Source organism: Cynocephalus volans, chromosome X, assembly GCF_027409185.1.
Source record: "Cynocephalus volans isolate mCynVol1 chromosome X, mCynVol1.pri, whole genome shotgun sequence".
NCBI classification, from domain to species: Eukaryota; Metazoa; Chordata; class Mammalia; order Dermoptera; family Cynocephalidae; genus Cynocephalus; species Cynocephalus volans.
The window spans coordinates 27134511-27152971 of record NC_084478.1 but is presented as its reverse complement, the minus strand read 5'-3'; the positions used below and the strand labels follow the sequence as shown (position 1 = coordinate 27152971).

At 40.4% G+C, this 18461-nt stretch overlaps 1 protein-coding gene across 8 annotated transcripts in view; it reads left to right on the top strand.

Annotated features, from left to right (window-relative positions):
• ADGRG2 (adhesion G protein-coupled receptor G2) overlaps nt 1-18461 on the top strand; it is a 68313-nt gene that overhangs the window by 37308 nt on the left and 12544 nt on the right. For all 8 annotated transcript variants that reach the window (XM_063083002.1, XM_063083004.1, XM_063083001.1 and 5 more), the window contains 14 exons: nt 484-539; nt 1441-1496; nt 3966-4005; nt 4480-4517; nt 5781-5875; nt 6848-6914; nt 10984-11375; nt 13869-14034; nt 14234-14390; nt 15208-15351; nt 15968-16090; nt 16748-16793; nt 16907-17010; nt 17790-17911. In XM_063083002.1, the coding sequence (XP_062939072.1) occupies nt 484-539; nt 1441-1496; nt 3966-4005; nt 4480-4517; nt 5781-5875; nt 6848-6914; nt 10984-11375; nt 13869-14034; nt 14234-14390; nt 15208-15351; nt 15968-16090; nt 16748-16793; nt 16907-17010; nt 17790-17911 (1606 nt within the window). The remainder of the gene's footprint in view (nt 1-483; nt 540-1440; nt 1497-3965; nt 4006-4479; nt 4518-5780; nt 5876-6847; nt 6915-10983; nt 11376-13868; nt 14035-14233; nt 14391-15207; nt 15352-15967; nt 16091-16747; nt 16794-16906; nt 17011-17789; nt 17912-18461) is intronic.

The following is an 18461-nucleotide window of genomic DNA, read 5'->3' as shown; positions in this document are numbered from 1 at the left end:
AAGAAAAGTGGCAAAGAATAAATAGACTTCCAGAAGTCTGCTTAACTGCCGAGAAACACTTTTTCCCTCCTTCCCTTATCTACGTAACTGCAACTATAACAATTTTTAAAGATTTTTTTTTGAGTTAATGTTATAGCCACAGTTCCCCAGTTAGCATCTTTAAGAGAAAGAAAGCTCTGATGACAAGCATGTAGGGATAAAATTTCTTGACAAGGGGAATGAGTTTTCTCTCTTTCTAAATTCCCATATAAAATTTATTGTTCATAGTTAAAAAAAAATTTATAGTTTATATTTTCTGAAAATTGTATTAAAAATCATTGAGTAATTTACCAATAGAAAAGAAAGTAAATGTGAATAAAAACTAAGAATTTGATGAAACTGTGTTTATAAAGTAATTTGATAATCTTTTTATGTATTGTATTATATAATCCTCAAGTTATAAAAATATAAGTATCAAACTTCTTTTTGAAAATTTATTTTTAGCATTTTTTAGAGGTGAGATAATGTTTCAATATGATGAAGAAAGCAACATTACCCAGGTAGGTTTTAAGGATTTTTCTTATTGCAATCTTAAAAGGTGAATTCACATGTGTTTAAAGATTTGTTTAATGTTCAGATAATTTATGATATTTGGCATATTTACTTTTATGAGCAAATTTAAATAAAATATGTATTATTGAATCCCTAGCTTTGTGGTGAGGGCTTGAATTCATAATAATCATGGTATTTTGTTAACAATTAATTCTATTTTAGCTTCCACTAGGTTTGCTGCTGAATAAGAATGTTAATATGATGCAATTCTATTACCAATTAAAATTTAAAATTTTATTAGAAACTCCTAGCAACAAGAAATATGTGTATTGAATTTAAGAATAATCATTTAGATCTGATCCCATTTGTCCCTTGGGGGGTTCGGATACAGTAATATCAGCCTTCTTATAACCTAGATTGGTTCAGGAAGTCCCAGCCAAATGTGGTTTGTTCGTCCAGTGAATATTTCTGAGCATCTACTGTGTGCCGGACAATGAATTGGGTGCCAGAAGTGCATTGATGGTTGCTATCCAGTTTGTCTTTTTACACTGGGGTCTGTTACTTAAGCATTTTATTAAAACAATGACATTCTTTGGGGGGAACCCTTGAAGAAAGACAGAAATTATTACATCAAAGCTGCTGACTCAGAATATCTTTTAAAGAAAACAGAAAACAAAAACCGGCTCAGCCAATATGGATTAATTTTTGAGAAGCATTTTTCCCCTCCCTCCCTTATCTATGCACCTGCAATTTGGTCATTTAATAGACAATATTCCATGCAGTTAGGATTCAGTCTTTGGAGTGTAGTTCTTTGGGTGGCCAACAAAACTGAAGAACACCTTCTTGTTAGAGAGTGTCCAAACAAAACAAAACAATGTTGCATTCTTAATGACTTTGTGCTTCTAACAGAATCAAGATAAAACTAACGGCAACTTAACTGGAGTCCTGTCTCCAAATGAACTGAAGTGAGTGATCTGCTGTTTGATTTACAATGTCATACATCACCTGTGTTTCCATGCTTGTGGAGCCATCTTTGCTTTTGGAAACTGATCATAGGAAAGAGACTGGAAAGTTACAGGCTTAACTGGTTCTTGACTTTTTTGCAAACTGATCATGGTCACCTGTCATCAACTAATGTCCCCATGAAGCTGTTCTCTTTGATGCTTTGAAATGACACAACAGCTTCATTTGAACTGGTATTTGAGTTTCAGTGATTTGATATCCAGCGTGGTTAAAAGAAGGGTTCGAGGTAGGACTCCAGGTATCCCATTTGTTCCTGCTTTCAAAAATCAGAGAGGTCTTTGTTAAGTAGATCTGGGCTTACAAGGACAGCACAGACAATGAGAAATGCATTACACGCAAATGCCCCCAGTTAGACAAGAGGTCAAAATGGCAGCCAGCACAGTGGCCTAGGCCAGGAGCCAGACTTACTCTGGCTGTCACTGGCAGGGGCAACTTCATGTCTTGGCCTTGTGGCAGGGAAGCAGCATCTGAGATAATATTCATCTATTCAACCTTGCTGTTATCTCACAAATGAGATCATTGTGAACTTTTGAACTGAATCAGCTCTGGTGAGTGTCTGTGATGACACTGAAAAGAAAAATCTTTCCTGGGGTGGGGGGAATCCCAAAAAACAAAGCTCCTCTTATGGATCATCCTTTCAAATGAGCATTTGACCTGGCCACTTCTGATGATTCAGCAGCGCCCAGGCGGAAAAGAACATCTCGATTCTACCTGGTGGGCATCAAACATCCCTGGGGCCTACTGAGTTTATGGTGGTAAAAGTTCACCTAGTGAGAACTGGGATTGGAGTGGAGTGTTCTTCATGTCCTTTATGACTATTCTTTGACCTCCTGGTGAAAATCCAGCTTTTCTAACTATTCAAAATTATATAAGCGAAATGAAAAGCAGAAGACATCAATGTCCTGGATAGATTTTAGACTTTAAATGGACAAACATAGAAAACATTTTTGTTAACTCACAAATTTACAACTAGAACACAACTTAGCACACTTGTAAGTAATTAATCTTAATGAGTAAACTGGAAATAGAGCTGAGTTCGTTTAACGTCACCAAACATTTGTTGAGCAGCTGCTATGTGCTGGGCCTTGGAGATACAAATGGGAATGAATCCCAACTCTCTGAGATGGAAACCAAGACTAGAGCAGAGGTTCTCAGCCCTGGCTGTGTATTAAAATCACCTGGGGAGCTTTCCGAAATCCCGATGCCCAGGAACACACTATAACAATTAAGTCAGTATTGAGGGCAGAGACCCAGGCATCAGTATTTTTTAATGCTCCCCAGGTGGTTCCAACACGAGGCCAGTTTTGAGAACCAGGGCTCTAGAGTCTGCTGGGGAAGACAAAGGATGCAAACAAACGATCGCAATACAGTACAATCCCTACAATGAAGGTGGCATGTATAGGGCGCCAGAGGATGTTCTAAGTATCTGAGTATAGAGCAGAAGGGGCGGTTAGACCTGACTTCGGGGGGCCAGGGAAACTCCCAGAAAGAAGGTGGCCTCTGAGCTTAGTTGTGGAGAAGTGGCTCCTGCTGGCTTGAGGAGCTGGCTGATTACTGCCTTCTCTTCTTCCTCCCAGACCCTGCCTGGAGCCACCTAGAATTATTGCCCATTCTTTAGAGCAGGGTTTCTCAACCTCAGCTCTATTGAAATACATCTGGGGCCTGATAGTTCTTTGCGATGTGGGGCTGTCCTGTGCACTGCAGGATGTATAGCAGCATCCCTGGTCTCTACTCATGAGATGCCAGTAGCACTTCCCCCACCTCCCTCCAGTTGTGACAACCAAAAATGTCTACAGACAATGCTAGCTGTCCCCGGGGGTTGGGGGGGCAGCCACCCGGTTGAGAACCACTGCCTCGAAGTGAATTCTTTAACTAGATTTCTTTCATCCTAACTTCATATGAGCTCTGCCACACTGAAGGAAATAAAGTGTTGTTGGAGTGAGATTGGAGGAGAGGAATGAGAGAAATTCCTAAAGGGCAGTTGTGAGGAGGGGAAGGCAGGGCTGGAGAGTGCTAGGGAGGACAGGCTGGATCAGAGAGGGAATGGGGAAGAAATCAGAAGCACAGAGTCCCCAGGGTGAGTAGCTGCCCCTCTCAGAAATTTTTGCCTTGGGCCAGCTCTTTCTGTGCCTAGAGGTTACAGTAGCCTAATATATAACAAGATTGTTGAACCATAATTTGTGTCTCACTCTTGGCTAGAACTGGTGCAGCTCCTGTCTGGTTAGTTTCCTTTGTCATATAAATAATTTATTTTTCCCTCATGGGAATCTTATTATACCGTGTGTTTCTTCAAACTGAACACAAAGCCATAAATACCATGTGCTTGATTTAATTGCTAAAAATCTAACTTGTTTTGAATTTAACATTACTAATGGTCTCCGTAATGTCCATTTCTCTCATTTTATTGACAGACGATCAGAGCTCAACAAAACCCTGCAAACCCTGAGCGAGGTAATCATAGTACACCCTGTGGCTTGTTTATAATTGTTGTTATTTGAGGGAAGGCATGGAGTTCTGCATTCCTGGGCAGATATGTACTTATATTCCCCCAAATCTGTCATGTAAAACAACGAATGGACGAAGTCCCATTATTCTAAAAATCAGAAGTAGGAGCAATGGGTAGATATTACAAGGATGTAGATTTTCCTTCACATAAGACCAAAAGTTTCTTACAATGAAAACTCCAGGAGAATGAACTCCATTGTGGAGTAGTGAGCTCTCTGACACCGGAGGTATCAAAGCAGAGCTTGTACGGCCTGAATAGCTTTGATAATAGATCAGGAATCCAGTAGGAATGTGAATTAGGTAATCCCTAGGGGTTCTTGTGGTTCTAAAATTTAGGGGGTTTGTAATTAGCTCTGAATCATCTTTTCTAACATTTCCAACTGTCAAAGTAACATATATATTTTTGTTTTTCTGTTTTAGATTTATTTTATAGCATGTGCTACTGCAGAGGCCCAAAGGTCAGTCATTTTTAATATTTTTATAATTATCATTATTTCTCCATTCATGAGAAATAAAGTATTAAAGAATCTTAGTTGAATTGCAAATTTGAAGGCATTCCTCTAAAATAAATACATATTAGTGACATTTTGGATTTATATATTTTTATTTTTCTAAATGCTTGTCACTGTGTCACATCTACTCATTTCTTTATGAAACACAGAGGGGGGGGGTGTGGTATTGGGTCATTTACCTCTGGTTCTATGAGGCTAAGAATCGTCATTGTCCTTAGCCCCAAGAGCCACCAATCTGACCAAAAAATGGATCACAGTGGTCCAGGCAGGGTGAAGGGCAGATGAAATAAGGAATATAATATGGAGCTTGGGAGAAGAAGGGAGAGAGGGGTAAGGAAAAGATTGGAAAGAAAGAAAAAAGAAGAAGTTAAAAAGTACATGGAGGGGTGAGTCAGATTGTCCAATAATTATTTAGAGTTGCACAGATTATCATTTTAAATTATGTCCATTGGCTCTCCTGGCTGCATAAACCATTGGCTTACAGGGCAATCATCTCACTACCCTGAGTGTTCTGCGAGAGTCAAAGTCCTAGAAAATATCCGTTTCCACTCATCAAACTATTCATTAGCACAAATAATGGCAAGTCTTCCATGAAATTATAGGTCGAATCCCTATCCACTATATGTATTTAGTTCATTTCACTCACCCCTTTTCATTATTTGCAACGTTAATTTTTTTCATCTAAGCCAAAGCTAAAGTAGAAAGAAACAGAGAGAATGTCTTAAATTCTTAGTTAATCTGATAGTCTGGATTGAATTTCCAGAGAGATTCTGGACGTAAGAGACCTTCATGTTCATCCAGGCTGGTATGTGAAAGGGCTCCTGTGATGGAAATTCAAATGCCCTATAGCCACCAGGCAAGTAGCTGGGGGACAAGACCATAGATGTCAAGAGGCTGGTCTTTGCAACCAAGTTGCACCCCTGCCTGTTCATTGTGCAGGCAGGCAAAACGAACCAGCCCCTGTGTGTGGTCAGAGGGTCTGTGGTTTGCAACCTCTGTGAATGTGAACATTTATAGTCTCTTAGCATGAAGTCTTTAAGGTAAAACTCAGACAATGGCAATGGGTGTTCTCAAGCTTATGGGGTGACACTGCAAATTAACAGTGTCAATGTCCCCTTTCCTTACTCTTAAGTTTGCAAAAACAATTACAAATGTGCAGTTAGGTTTCCAATTTAGTAACATTCTGGTTATGTCTGTTTCTCTTTACAGCACATTAAATTGCACATTCACAATTAAATTGAATAAGACAATGACTGTATGTGCTATAATGGTTGCTTTGAAAAAAGTAACGATTCGACCGATGAGTAAGTTGTCTCTATCTTTATTGCTGTTCATTTCGACATGACTTTCAATGTGTTATTTTTTAAATTAAAAATATAATTAATAAATTTACATCAGTTACAGCTTTCTCTTTGACTCCTTTGTCCTTGGACAATTTTTAGAGAGCACCTTCTAGTTATTTTTCCTGCTTTCTAATGAAGTTTCAACGTAGTGCATTGTATTTGAAAACATGATAAAACAAACCGTATTGAGAGGGAGAATTCTGTCTGGAATATTCAATGTGTTGCTACTAGGATATGTTTACTTTTTTTTAATTGTCAAGTAAAAATTGTATATATTTATGGTGTACAAGGTGATGTTTTGATATACATTGTGGAATGGCTAAATCAAGCTGTTTAACATATGCATTACCTCACATACTTATTTTTTGGTGGTGAGAACCTTTAGAATTTACTCTCTTAGCAATTTTTGAGTATACAATACACTGTTATTAACTATAGTCACCATGTTGTACAATGGATCTCTTGAACATATTCCTCCTAATTCAAATTTTGTGTCCTTTGACCAACATCACCCCTCCCCCCTGCCAGTAACCACCATTTTACTCTGTTTCTATGACTGACCTTTTTTTCAGATTCCACCTATAAGTGAGATCATGCAGTATTTGTCTTTCTGTGACTGGTTTATTTCACTTAGCATAATGTCCTCCGGGATATGTTTACTTCTGAATTCCTCTTAGGAGTTGTTGAAGAGCAACTGATGTTAAAGGCAGATAACCAATAAAAATTATTCACTCAATAAATATTTTTGAGCACGATGTGTTTATAATTGTCAGTATAATGGCATCCAATTTATTTTATCGCCTGTTTTAGACAATCGCTCTTTAAAATGCAGTCAGTACAAGAAGCGTTAATACTTGATGGGTCTGAGCGTCCCCTTGGCTTTATTCTTGTCCATGAATTTCCTTCTTTTACTTTTCCTTTTGTCTCTTCCAGAAGAGTGCTGCTGTTCGGTCAGGACACCCTGCCCTTCTTCCCCGGAGGAGTTAGAAAGGCTGCAGTGGTATGTAGCAAACGTTCTGACCCTTTTCTAAAAAAAATAATAGTAATAATACCATTTAATCACCATGCTGGCTTTTTGGATTTGGGGAATTTCAAGAGTGAAGAAGAGCTTTCAGTTTTAGGGAAAATGCACAGTTTTCTATTGGATGAAGTTTCCACTGGGACCGTTGCCTTAAACCAATGATTCACAACCTTACCAGCACATTAGGATCACCTGGGGAGTGTTAAAAATATTCTGACTCCCCACAGACTCACCAACTAAATGTTTTGTTATTTGCTAAAAAAGTTCACCAGTCTGAGAGATGAGAAATGGTATGTCAGTGTGACTTTAATTAGCATTTCTCTTATTAAGACAGAGTCTGAACATTTTTTCATATATGGGGGCCACGTTTTTAATCTTTTTTTGCAAATTATATGTTCATGTCTTCTTCTCATTTTCTCTAATGAATATTTGATCAATTGTTAAGGGTGCTTTATATATTGCGGCTATTAGCTCCTTATATGTGGTATACGTTGCAAATACTTCCTCCCAGTTTTTCAGTAGTCTTTTGACTTTATCATTTTTTATGCAAATTAAAACATTTTTATGTATTTAAATTTACCAGTCTTTTCTTATATTGCCTGTGGATTTGGAGGCATAGTTAGAAGGATGTTTCCTACACCCAGGTTATAGAGGAATTCCTCCCTGTGGTTTTGTAGTATTTGTATGGTTTCATTCTTTCACATTAAGATCTACTTGGAGTTTATTCCTGTGTATGGTGAGGCATGGATCTAATTTTATCTTTTTTCAAATGTTTACCAGTGGTCCCCGCACCGTTTATTAAAAAGTCCATCTTTCCCCCAGTGATTTGAGATGCCACCTTTGTCATATACTACATTTTGATAGGTATTTGGATCTAATTCTGGGTGTTAGATGTTAACATTCAGGGAAGCTCGGTGAGGTCTATGTGGAACTCTTCAAATTGTTTTCCCAATGTTTCTGTAAGACTAAAATTAGTTCGAATAAAAACTTTTTAAAAAAATACTGATTCCCAGTCACCAACCTCAGAGATTATGATTTAATTGGTCTGGGTCGTAGCCTAGGCATTAAGGGTTTGAAAAGCCCTTCTGGTGATTGTAATGTGCAACCAAAGGGGAGAATCACTGCCTCGAACTTATCACCTCAGTGGAGGGAAACTGGGAGATGGATGCTCCAAATAGCAGAAGACTCTGAAAGTCACGTATGATGTGATCACAGGTATATGAAAATATACGTAGAAAACACAGAAAGGAAATGAATGAAATTGTCCAATTTGGACAATTGGACCTAATGATGGACCTGCCTGCTGGCATTATAAGTATTTTATTTTTTACTTTTCTTTCTTTCTTTCTTTCTTTCACTTGGCAGCATTTTCTCTATTTTTCTATAATCAGATAAAAATTGTATTTGAAAAAAGGCCATACTTTTTTTCAACGTGAAGCATCTCATGGGAACGGAAGGCTACGTGTAGCCTGTCTACCCTGTATGGGCCATATTTCTGAAACCTATTAAAACCCTGGGTCTCAAGGAACAGCTAAAACATTTTAGTTAAGGACTTATAGCATTTTCTGCAATAAAAAGTAAGGCTAACATGCCCCATTAAGCTTAATATGCCCTTTTAAGCTGGAGGTGGAGCTCCATTTGGAGGATAGAATTTCCGGAAACATCGGGATCAGATCAGAAGACCATAACTCTTTTGAAGGAGACCCACTGACCCCTGATGGCTGCCTATTCAAGCAGCTGTTAAGGAAGAAGAAACAAGACATAGAAAAGGGGGCAGAATGTGAACCCAGCATCTGGCTAGGGCTCTGTCATTAACTAGCTGTGTATCCACGTCCAGGAGCAGGTAGTTTACCTTCAAAGTGTTAGATAAAATGAGGAAGTGAATTTGATCTCTGTAAAATTAGGAAGTGGATTAGATCTTCTCAAACATTGCTGTGCATACCAACCATGAGGATCTTGTTAAAATATGAATTCTGATCCAGTAGGTCTGGAGCAGGGGCTAAGATTCTGCATTTCTAACAAGCTCCCAGGTGAAGCCAGTGCTGCTGGTTTATAAACCCCACTTTAAGTATCGAGGATCCAGACCGTAGAGCAGTGCAGTGGTTCTCAACCTTGGCTGCACGTTGGAATCATCTGGGGATTACATTAACACCAGTGTCTGCTTCCCACCCTCAGAGATTGGTCTGGGGTGCATCCTGGGCTTCAAGGTTTTTCTCCTGAGTAGGGTGATTTGAACGGGCAGCTAAGTTGGAGAACCACTGGGCTAGAATTAGATAATCATTCAGGGTCTTTCTGATTCATTGGTTCTTAAGATTGGCTGTACATTAGAAACACCTGGGGCACATTTAAAACTTGCTCCTGTGTCAAAGTGTCCTTCTTGGGTGCTGGAAATGCTCTGTGTTTTGATCTGGGTGGTGATTATATAGGTCTATAGATATCCTGTATAAAAATTCATTGAGCTCTAAATGTAAGGTTAGTGCACTTTACCGTGTGTAGGCTACACCTCAGTAAAGAAGCACATGAAAATGAATACTGATACCTGAGCCAACCACCAGAGATTCCAGTCAGCTGATTTGGAGTGGGCACCCAGGCACTGGCACTAAAGGGCTCTAGAGGTTTCTAATGGACAGCTGGCGTTGCCCACTACTGCTCTGCCGCTTCCTGGTGTGCCTCACTCGGTGGCTGGAGGGCTCCAACTAGCGTTAAGTGTCAAGAGCAATACCAGTCAACCTCTTCACAATTGAGGCCAGTGAGTGGGAGCCTGTATTGGGGGGTCTGGCTTCTGCAGGTTCCCAGATAATCCAAAGAGAATTGAATTTATACTTTGCAAAGCACCTTTACTACAACTTGGCCAGATGGGTTGCCACAGTATACAATTTAGGGAATAGAGTCTCACAAATGTTGGGTAAATTGTCCAGAGGAGTAGTGAGACCTGGAACCCCAGCCAAGGCTTCTTGACTCATTGTCTTTCTGACTCTCCAACACCCTGTGTCCTCACTGCTGCCTGAACCTCAGTGGGTGCAGGGAGGCCTATGGCCAAGTGCCCACCAGACTGGACTCAGCTGGCATTTCTTTTTTATGCGTATGCCTTGCTTAGGCCCCTCAAACCGATATTCCTACCTGCTCTCACCCAAGAGAAGCTCCAAGAACACATTCTCATTGGTATTCAAAGTCTCCATCTAAAACTGCATCCATCAGAGTCTTCCCTGGGTTAAAAATTTATGGTCTCTTCGATTTGCTCCTCCCTCCATCACCCCCCCAAGACTGATGGATCTTGTGCCAGATGTAGGTGAGTTCTTTTCAACCTTTGATGCTCATGAAAATCACAAGAGTTTAGAAAATAGACCTACCTAGGAATCCCATGCCCTATCCCAAGACCAACTGAATCAGACAACTAAGAAACAGGCCACAGAAATCTATAGAGAAAGAGAGAGATAGATCGATGGATTTTTTTTTTTTTTTGTAAGTTCTCTGAGTAGTTCTCATGCACAGCCAAGATTAAGAACCACTGAGCTAAAGCAACATGGAGGACATAGCTGATTGACAAGCTGGGACCACCCCTTAGGCCCCAGCTTGATTCATTTTTTCATTCAACCAACATTTTTTGTCACTTATCATGTGCCTGTTGCCACATGCCAGGCTATAGCAGTAGAAAGTTGATCAAGACAGATGCCGACTTTGGGAACCAGCTGGCTGATGGGGCATTTGCCAGCTCCCCTCCCCCAGGAGCACATAGAAATGTGACAAGATTTCCTCAACTGAGTGATAAATGTTAAGGCAAAGAGCCCCAGAGCAGCAGTGAACTAGTGAACCAGAACCAGGGATTCATAAAAGAGCACCCCTCCTTGCTAATTCATCTCCCAGCAAGTAGATGGTAGGAGTGGGCAGGGGCAGGTGCACAGAGGGTATGAAATGGCAGAGGCTATAACTAACAGGTCCCTGATGTAGCCGCATCACCTTGCCAGGGTCACATGGTTGCCAGAGGAAGAGATTGGCGCCTCTGTAGCTCATCCGCATCTCACGTGCATCTCTCTGGTTTTTCCTTCAGTGATCTGCAGGATCCCGTTGTCTGTCTCACGGCTCATCCACATGGCCCACCATTTTCCTCTTCCAGCAAGTCCATCCCAGTTGTACCTCAGGCCACCATTTTTTCCCAGATCTCCAGTGCCTTCTCTTTGGCCAAGCCCCTCAGTCATCCACCTGTGAGCCACAATGCTCCCCTTCCAACAGGGGACAGTCACCTTCCTTCTCCACAGCCTTCAGCTCCCACATCTTCCAGCCCTTCCATTGATATGCACTCCCAGACTGGAAGTATCTCTTCCCCTGTGCCCCAAACCAGTCTTTCCCACACTCCACCACCTGTGAAATCCTCCCTTTCCTCTCCCACCACGTCCACCCCCACGAACGTCGTTGCCACCAGCGCACCTCCTGGCAAGACAGGTGAATATGAGGGGCCATGCTGCCCGTATGGTTGTTGGAATGTGCCTCCCTGAAATGCAGCTGCCAGCCCGCAGCTCAAGCTACCTGTGATAAGACCACATTGAGCCTTTCCTTTTATGATGTTTGCTTGATTTCGAGAGCTTTCCTTTAGACATACAAGGATGTGCTCCGTGGATGTCTAAAGGAAACTGACATGTGGCTGAGTTTCATGCTTTTCACCAAGATAGTGGAGAAATAGTTCTAAGAGACAAGCACAGATCTCATTTTATCAAGATGGAGATTTTATAGGTTTCTTTCTCCTACAAAAGGATGTTGGATCACAGTTTTCAACATTCCGAAGAGAACACTTTTGAACTATTAAACACAATAGCTCCATTTAGACAGAAGACAAAAGAAAAAATTGGTGTTCTTGAAAATCAGTCAGTCACAGAGTGGCAGAGATGGGACTGAGGTGAGGCAGCCGTAGGAGGTGAGAGACGTTCAGAAGACCTCAGCTCAGGTCTGCACGGGAGCCTCGCAAGCAGCAGCCTCTGGGACAAGCCTTTTGACTCCTTCTGACTCAGCCCGTTCTATGTAAAGATCGAAATCATCACGCTAAGTGCACTAGGTTGAGAACGACAACAGTGTGCATGAGAATGCTGTGGGAACTGCAAAGGGCTCCCAAGCCCAAAGTAGGCTCAGTATTACAGAGAAGGGAAGAGGCGAAGACACAGAGAGAATTCTGGATACTCTCTGGAGTTTCAGTTCAGTGAGTAAGAAGCAGGTCTTCCTCTAGAACTTGGAGGATTGGGGCTGGGCAGTTAGCTCAGTTGTTTAGAGCACAGTGCTGATAACACCAAAGTCAAGGGTTTGGATCCCCCTATTGGCCACCTGCCAAAAAATAATAATAATAATAATAATAAAATGACATTTGATAGAATTTGGAGGATGGGAGGACAAGCCAAGTTTTTGGTGGCATTAGATTGGAGCCCAGGCTGTGGCCCCCACATCCTCCACCATGGTGCTAGCATCCCCAGGAGATGTGGAGCTTCTGCCAAATGAATTGATATTTCTTCAAATTTGCACTGCTCTCCCCAAATCATTTTTTTATAAATATGGACATTTAAGGCCAAATTATAAAATCACTAGGGCTCTAGTCAAGGGAGGGTTCAATGGCTGATGAAGAAGAAAGTGAAATTGAAGTTTAGTGTGGGCTGAAGATGCCCACCTTTCCAAAGCTGTCCCATTGGCCCTTACAGTCAACCTAACAGGCTACACAAAAACCCATCAAGGTGGCCTCCTGCGCTTGTGCTTCTATTCCTGTGGCAGCAGAAGCAAAGTGACATATGCATAAAAGATGCACAGCTGGGTAGCTAAAAAGTAGAGAAAACCTAACGGTTCCACAAGAAAGGAATGATTACGTAAGATAAGCCACTTCAACACAATGACTATTAGGAACCATGTAAGTCACAGAACAGCTATACAGAAACTTGGGGGCATTTTTCAAGGCTTGATATGAAATGAAAATAGCCCAACAAGTAGTTTGCACACCATGTTTGTAACAGTGTAAATACACGTGGATAAACATTAGAAGGGAATATGCAAAATAAGAAATAGGATGTTAGATGTTGGAATTAAGAAACTTTTTTGTTGTTAAAGACAGGTTTTGTATCATCGTTTCCCAATTAAAAACACTATTAAATATCAGACTTATAGGTGATAGTCCAGCTGTTGATTTTATAATATTCTCTTTTTCACAAAAGAGCTGACCCATGTAAAATCCTGTACATATGATATAAATTAAATACAAGCATACTTGGGCTTATATTAGTATATACTAAATACGCTAATGTGCTTTTATATTTTTTAGTTAGATTTATAGAAGTATAATTTACATACAGTAAAATTTATCCAGTGTCATGGACGAATGAAATTTTTACAGTTCTGTGTGGTTGGCTAAACACCACCAGTCATGTAACCATCAAAATCGAGATATATAACTTATCCTGTACCCCCAAAGTTCCCTTGTTTCCCTTTAAAGCCAACATCAACCCACTACCCCCTATCCCTGGCCACCACTGATCTGTTTTGTTTCTCTACAGTTTTGAATTTTCTAGAATGTCATATGAAGAGAATCATATGGTATGTGGCCTTCTGAGTTTAGCATCTTTCACTTAAGAGAATGTATTGGAAAATTGAAGATTTCATCCATGTTGTTGGATGTATCAGTAATTAATTGTTCTTTATCACTGAATAATATTCCACTGTATGGATATAACACAGTTTGTTTATCCATTCTCCAGTTGATGAACATCTGGGTCATTTCTAGTTTGGGACTATTATAAAAAAGGCCCCTATAAACATTCGTAAACTAGTCTTCTTAAGATATGTTTTCATTTCTCTGGGGCAAATACCTAGAATTGAGTTTGCTAGATCACAGGGTCTATGTATGTTTATCTTTATTAGTGATTTTTTTATCGTGTGTTCATAAAATGATTTGGCTCTTTGATATAGAGACTGTCAACACCAGCAGCGTTTCTGATCTTGAGAACCAAGTGTTCCAGATGGAAAAGGCTCTGTCCTTGGGCAGCGTGGAGCCTAACGTCGCGGGAGAAATGATAAACCAAGTCAGCAAACTTCTTCATTCCCCATCCGTCTTGCTGGCTCCTCTGGCTCAAAGGTAGGACTTAGCAAACGGAAATGGTGGCAAGGGGGACCCTTTAACAATAAAGATGCTGCTTACATGATTAATTACAGCCAAGTATTTTTCTCCCGAGTACCAGGTTCATAATGTCTTCTCAAGTTGCTACTCTATATTGTGCTTAGAATGGAGAGAAAAAGTGGGAATGCTGGAATTAAACTGCCACCTATCTTTACAGGTTGCTAAAAGTAGTGGATGACATTGGCTTACAGCTGAATTTTTCAAACAAGATCATAAGTCTAACCTCCCCCTCTCTGGCTCTGGCCGTGATCAGAGTGAATGCCAGTAATTTCAACACAACTACCTTTGCGGTCCAAGACCCTGAGAATATTCAGGTATATTGTAATTGATTGCGGAAAAAACATTTCCTTGTGTATAATTGTAGTCCCTGTTATATTTCATGATTGAGGCAATTACTGCTTATAGTCAGGGTTGATATTCAAAATGTGTAACATCTAGAACATTGTGAGGCACCACAGAATCAAAAAAGACATTGGTCTTGGCTGGAGCAAGGTTTCGGAGGTCCCTGTTGCACCTTGTGTTAACCCTTTAGCAGCTGGATTATGGAATATTTATGTGTGTGAGGGGGGTTGTCCAGGGGAGTCTCCTAGGCAGTTGGGAGAGGTAGGGAGGGACATCAGCTATTTATCAACCAATTTAAATATTTTAACAAATGTTATAACTACACTGTTGGGTATAGTGGTGCTGCACATCAATCCTGTTTCTATTGTTTTCTATCCACCCATTAGAGGGAGTGGGGTATGGAAACATCCAAGTAAAACCAAGTCTTGCTTTTTAATTTTCAGTCTTCCCTTTTGTAGTGCATGTGGTTCTGTGAAGACATTACCCTAACTGGTCATTACCTTGGTATGTCTGTTGCTGTGGTCTTCCTGGGGTCTGTAGTTATCTTGCACATTTTGGCTATTTCTGTATATCATTAAAATGTTCCCTTTCCTGCTTGGAGGCCTCATCTCCTTATTACATATCCTTGCTTTAATTTAGTAGCAACCAGAGAAACAGAAGTGGAAGCCATCTTACATAGAGATCCACAGATCAAGCCCTTGTGGGACCCTCAGTCTTAATTAGTTGTGTTTTCCATCTCTTCAATATACTAGCACCAGAAATTTTTATTATCTTTCACTTGATTTTCAGGTTTCTCTGGAAACTCAGGCTCCTCAGAACAGTATTGGTGTTATTACTCTGCCTTCATCACTGATGAGTCATTTACCACCTAATGATATGGAACTAGCTTCCAGGGTCCAGTTCAACTTTTTTGAAACACCTGCCCTGTTTCAGGTAAAGTGGCTGCTCACTGCTTTTGGTTCAGGTTTTACTTGGAGGTGGGGGGATTTTCTTTCGGTCCTCACATATTCTTAAGCCTGCTGTAAGTCAAAGGAATTGCTAAAACTCTGCAGTTCGTTTTAAAACACAGCCTAATGATGCTGGTAATGATAAATAACAATAACTGATACTTACATAGTATTTAGTAATTGCCAAGCACTATCCTAAGTGCTTACAAATGTTAACTCTAATCCTTTCAACAACCCTGAGAGGGACTGTTTTTACCCCACTTTACAGATGCAGCAGTGGAGGCACAGAGAGGTTAAGTAACTTACTCAGGGACACATAGCTTAAATGGCTTAACGTCATGTACCCTTTAAGGATTCATGAGATCCTGTTGTGTTAGTCTGAGCAATTGAACTCAGTATTTAGAATATTGTATAGTGGAACAACCTCTGCTTCTAATTGTGGTCCCTCGGGAAAATCACTTTATTCCCTGACCCTCAAATTCTGACTTATGTGGTAAAATAAACAATGTGAACTAAATAGTTCTTAGCATCCCTTCTAGCTCTAAAACTCTCTGATAATATTTCATTTCCCTTGCCATCTTGCTGATTCTTTGGTGTACTAGGACCCTTCCCTGGAGAACCTCTCTCTGATCAGCTACGTCATATCATCAAGTGTCGCAAACCTAACCATCAAGAACTTGACAAGAAACGTGACCGTCACATTAAAGCACATTGACCCGAACCAGGTGGGGAGAGGCCAGTCTGGTTTGTTCGTTGACCAGGAACACCGTGTACAAACTATGCCTGTAAGATATGGCCTGAAAAAGACAGGCCCAGCAGAAAGAACCTTCAACTCAGTTGGAGTAGTATGTAAGACCAGAATCATACAGTCACTCCGTTGGATTTTAACATGCCTAATAATTGACCACCTATTTTCCAAGAAGGATTGGTGCAAAAGCAAGCTCTGATCAACTGCTGCTTTTTGGTGCATGTGGATATGTGGCTGCAGGTCTGCTTTTTACCTCCAAAGAGGGAATCCTCTCAACTCGATTCACATTGGGCATCATCTATGACACTGCTGCTCACAGTGTGGTCTGTAGCACCAGCACCAGCTGGGAGTTTCCTAGAAATGCACATTCTCAGGCCCCGCCCCAGACCCATTGAGTCAGAATGTGCATTTTAACAAGGCCCCAAGGTGATTTCTATGCACAATTGATCAGTTTAAGAGGTGCTGACTTACATGGGGCTCACTTGCTTCTAGGGATCATATAAAATAAGAACTCTCCAAAAAATCAAGCATAAGAGTCTAAAATAAAAAATACTACAGTTTCTTTTTTTTCTAATGGCTTTTCAGTTTTTCAGTTCAGCAAATTAATTATTTGTGATTTATCTTTCTACTGCAGGATGACTTAACAGTGAGATGTGTATTTTGGGACTTAGGCAGAAACGGTAGGTTCCTGTTACAACCTTCTTAAAGTCTGGAATGGGCAAGTGAGGGAGGCGGGGAGTCATTGGTGCTGTGGCTTTGCTGATGGGACAGATACTCTTCCCAATGCCAACAGGTGGCAGTGGAGGCTGGTCATCCGATGGCTGCTCCATCAAAGACAGGAGGCGGAATGAAACTACCTGTACCTGCAGCCACCTTACAAGCTTCGGCATTCTATTGGTAATATACCATGCTATGCGGCCTTAGATTCTGGGTCTGAGGAGTAGCGGGGCATCACACTGCAATGTCTAATCTGATGTATGACTTTGATAGATCAGCAGATTTCATGATATTGTGGCAGTTATACACCAATGAAATTACTCTTCTAATAAGCAAATGCACCTGCAAGAAAAAACTGGAACATGAAATACAAGTATTTTTTCACATTCTATTCTTACATTTAAGTTTTTCTCTTTTAAATAGCTAAGAGGACTGAGGAATTCAGATTAGAATGAGTAAAAAAAATACTTAGTCTACAATGCACTTTAAAATTTTTACAGCTCACTTTAACATAAATGATCTCATTTAATCTTCCCAACAGTCCTGCAAGATAGATAGAATGGGGTGTTGGTGTTGTCATTGTATTAAAATCAGAATTTAGACTCATTTTTTAGGTAATTGCCCACGATCATAGAGCTAATATTTGTAAAAAACAGGAGCCAAATTCCAGTCTTTAGGCTTTTCTGGTGCACTATAATGTAGTGATCAAGTATGTGGACTTTGGAGTCAGCCAGACCTGAATTTGAATCCTGGTTCCTCCACTCCTAGCTGTGTGACCTTGAGCAAGTTACTTAACTTCTCTAGGCCTTAGCTTTCTTATCTTTACCTGATGATAATAATTGTTCCTACCTCATAGGTTTGTTGAGCAGACTGTGAATGGGTGCCTAGAATACTCAAAATGTGCCTCTTGTATGTATTTTAAAATATGTGATCATCGAAAGCAATATTTTATTTTCCAGGACCTATCTCGGACATCTTTACCACCTGATCAAATCATGGCTCTGACGTTTATCACGTATATTGGTTGTGGGCTTTCATCAATTTTTCTGTCAGTTACTCTTGTCACCTACATAGCCTTTGAGTGAGTATCCACAACTGGAAATTTGGGTTATAGGACCCAGTGCTCACATCAGTCACAAAATGTATTAATTCATCACTTTGCTCGGCCTGCCTTATCCTGTACACCCACCTAGTGGAGCACCTATGTATAAAACTTTTGGGGACTTTTTGGTTTATATGCTTGCTTTCTTCCACTATTCTGTGAGCTCACTGAAGGCGGGGTGTGTCATAATCATCTTTGTACCCCAGGATGATGTGTGGTACCTAGTAGACATTATGTGGGAAATAAAAGATGGATGCAGATGCCAAAATCCAAGAGTTTACAATCTGAAATAGACCATAACACCATGAACAGCATTAAGAACTATGTTTAATAAATTTATAAATTATACCAAGCAAACACAAAAGAATAAATACGTTAACTGGTATGGGGTTGAAGAATAAGGGTGTAAAACCTCACTGAAAAAAATAGATACATGGTAAATGTGGCTTTGTAGGTCAAAGCAAGAAAGACATTCCAAATAACACATCTCCTTCAAGCTTCCACAAGGGTCCCTTTAGTCGTTTTGCGG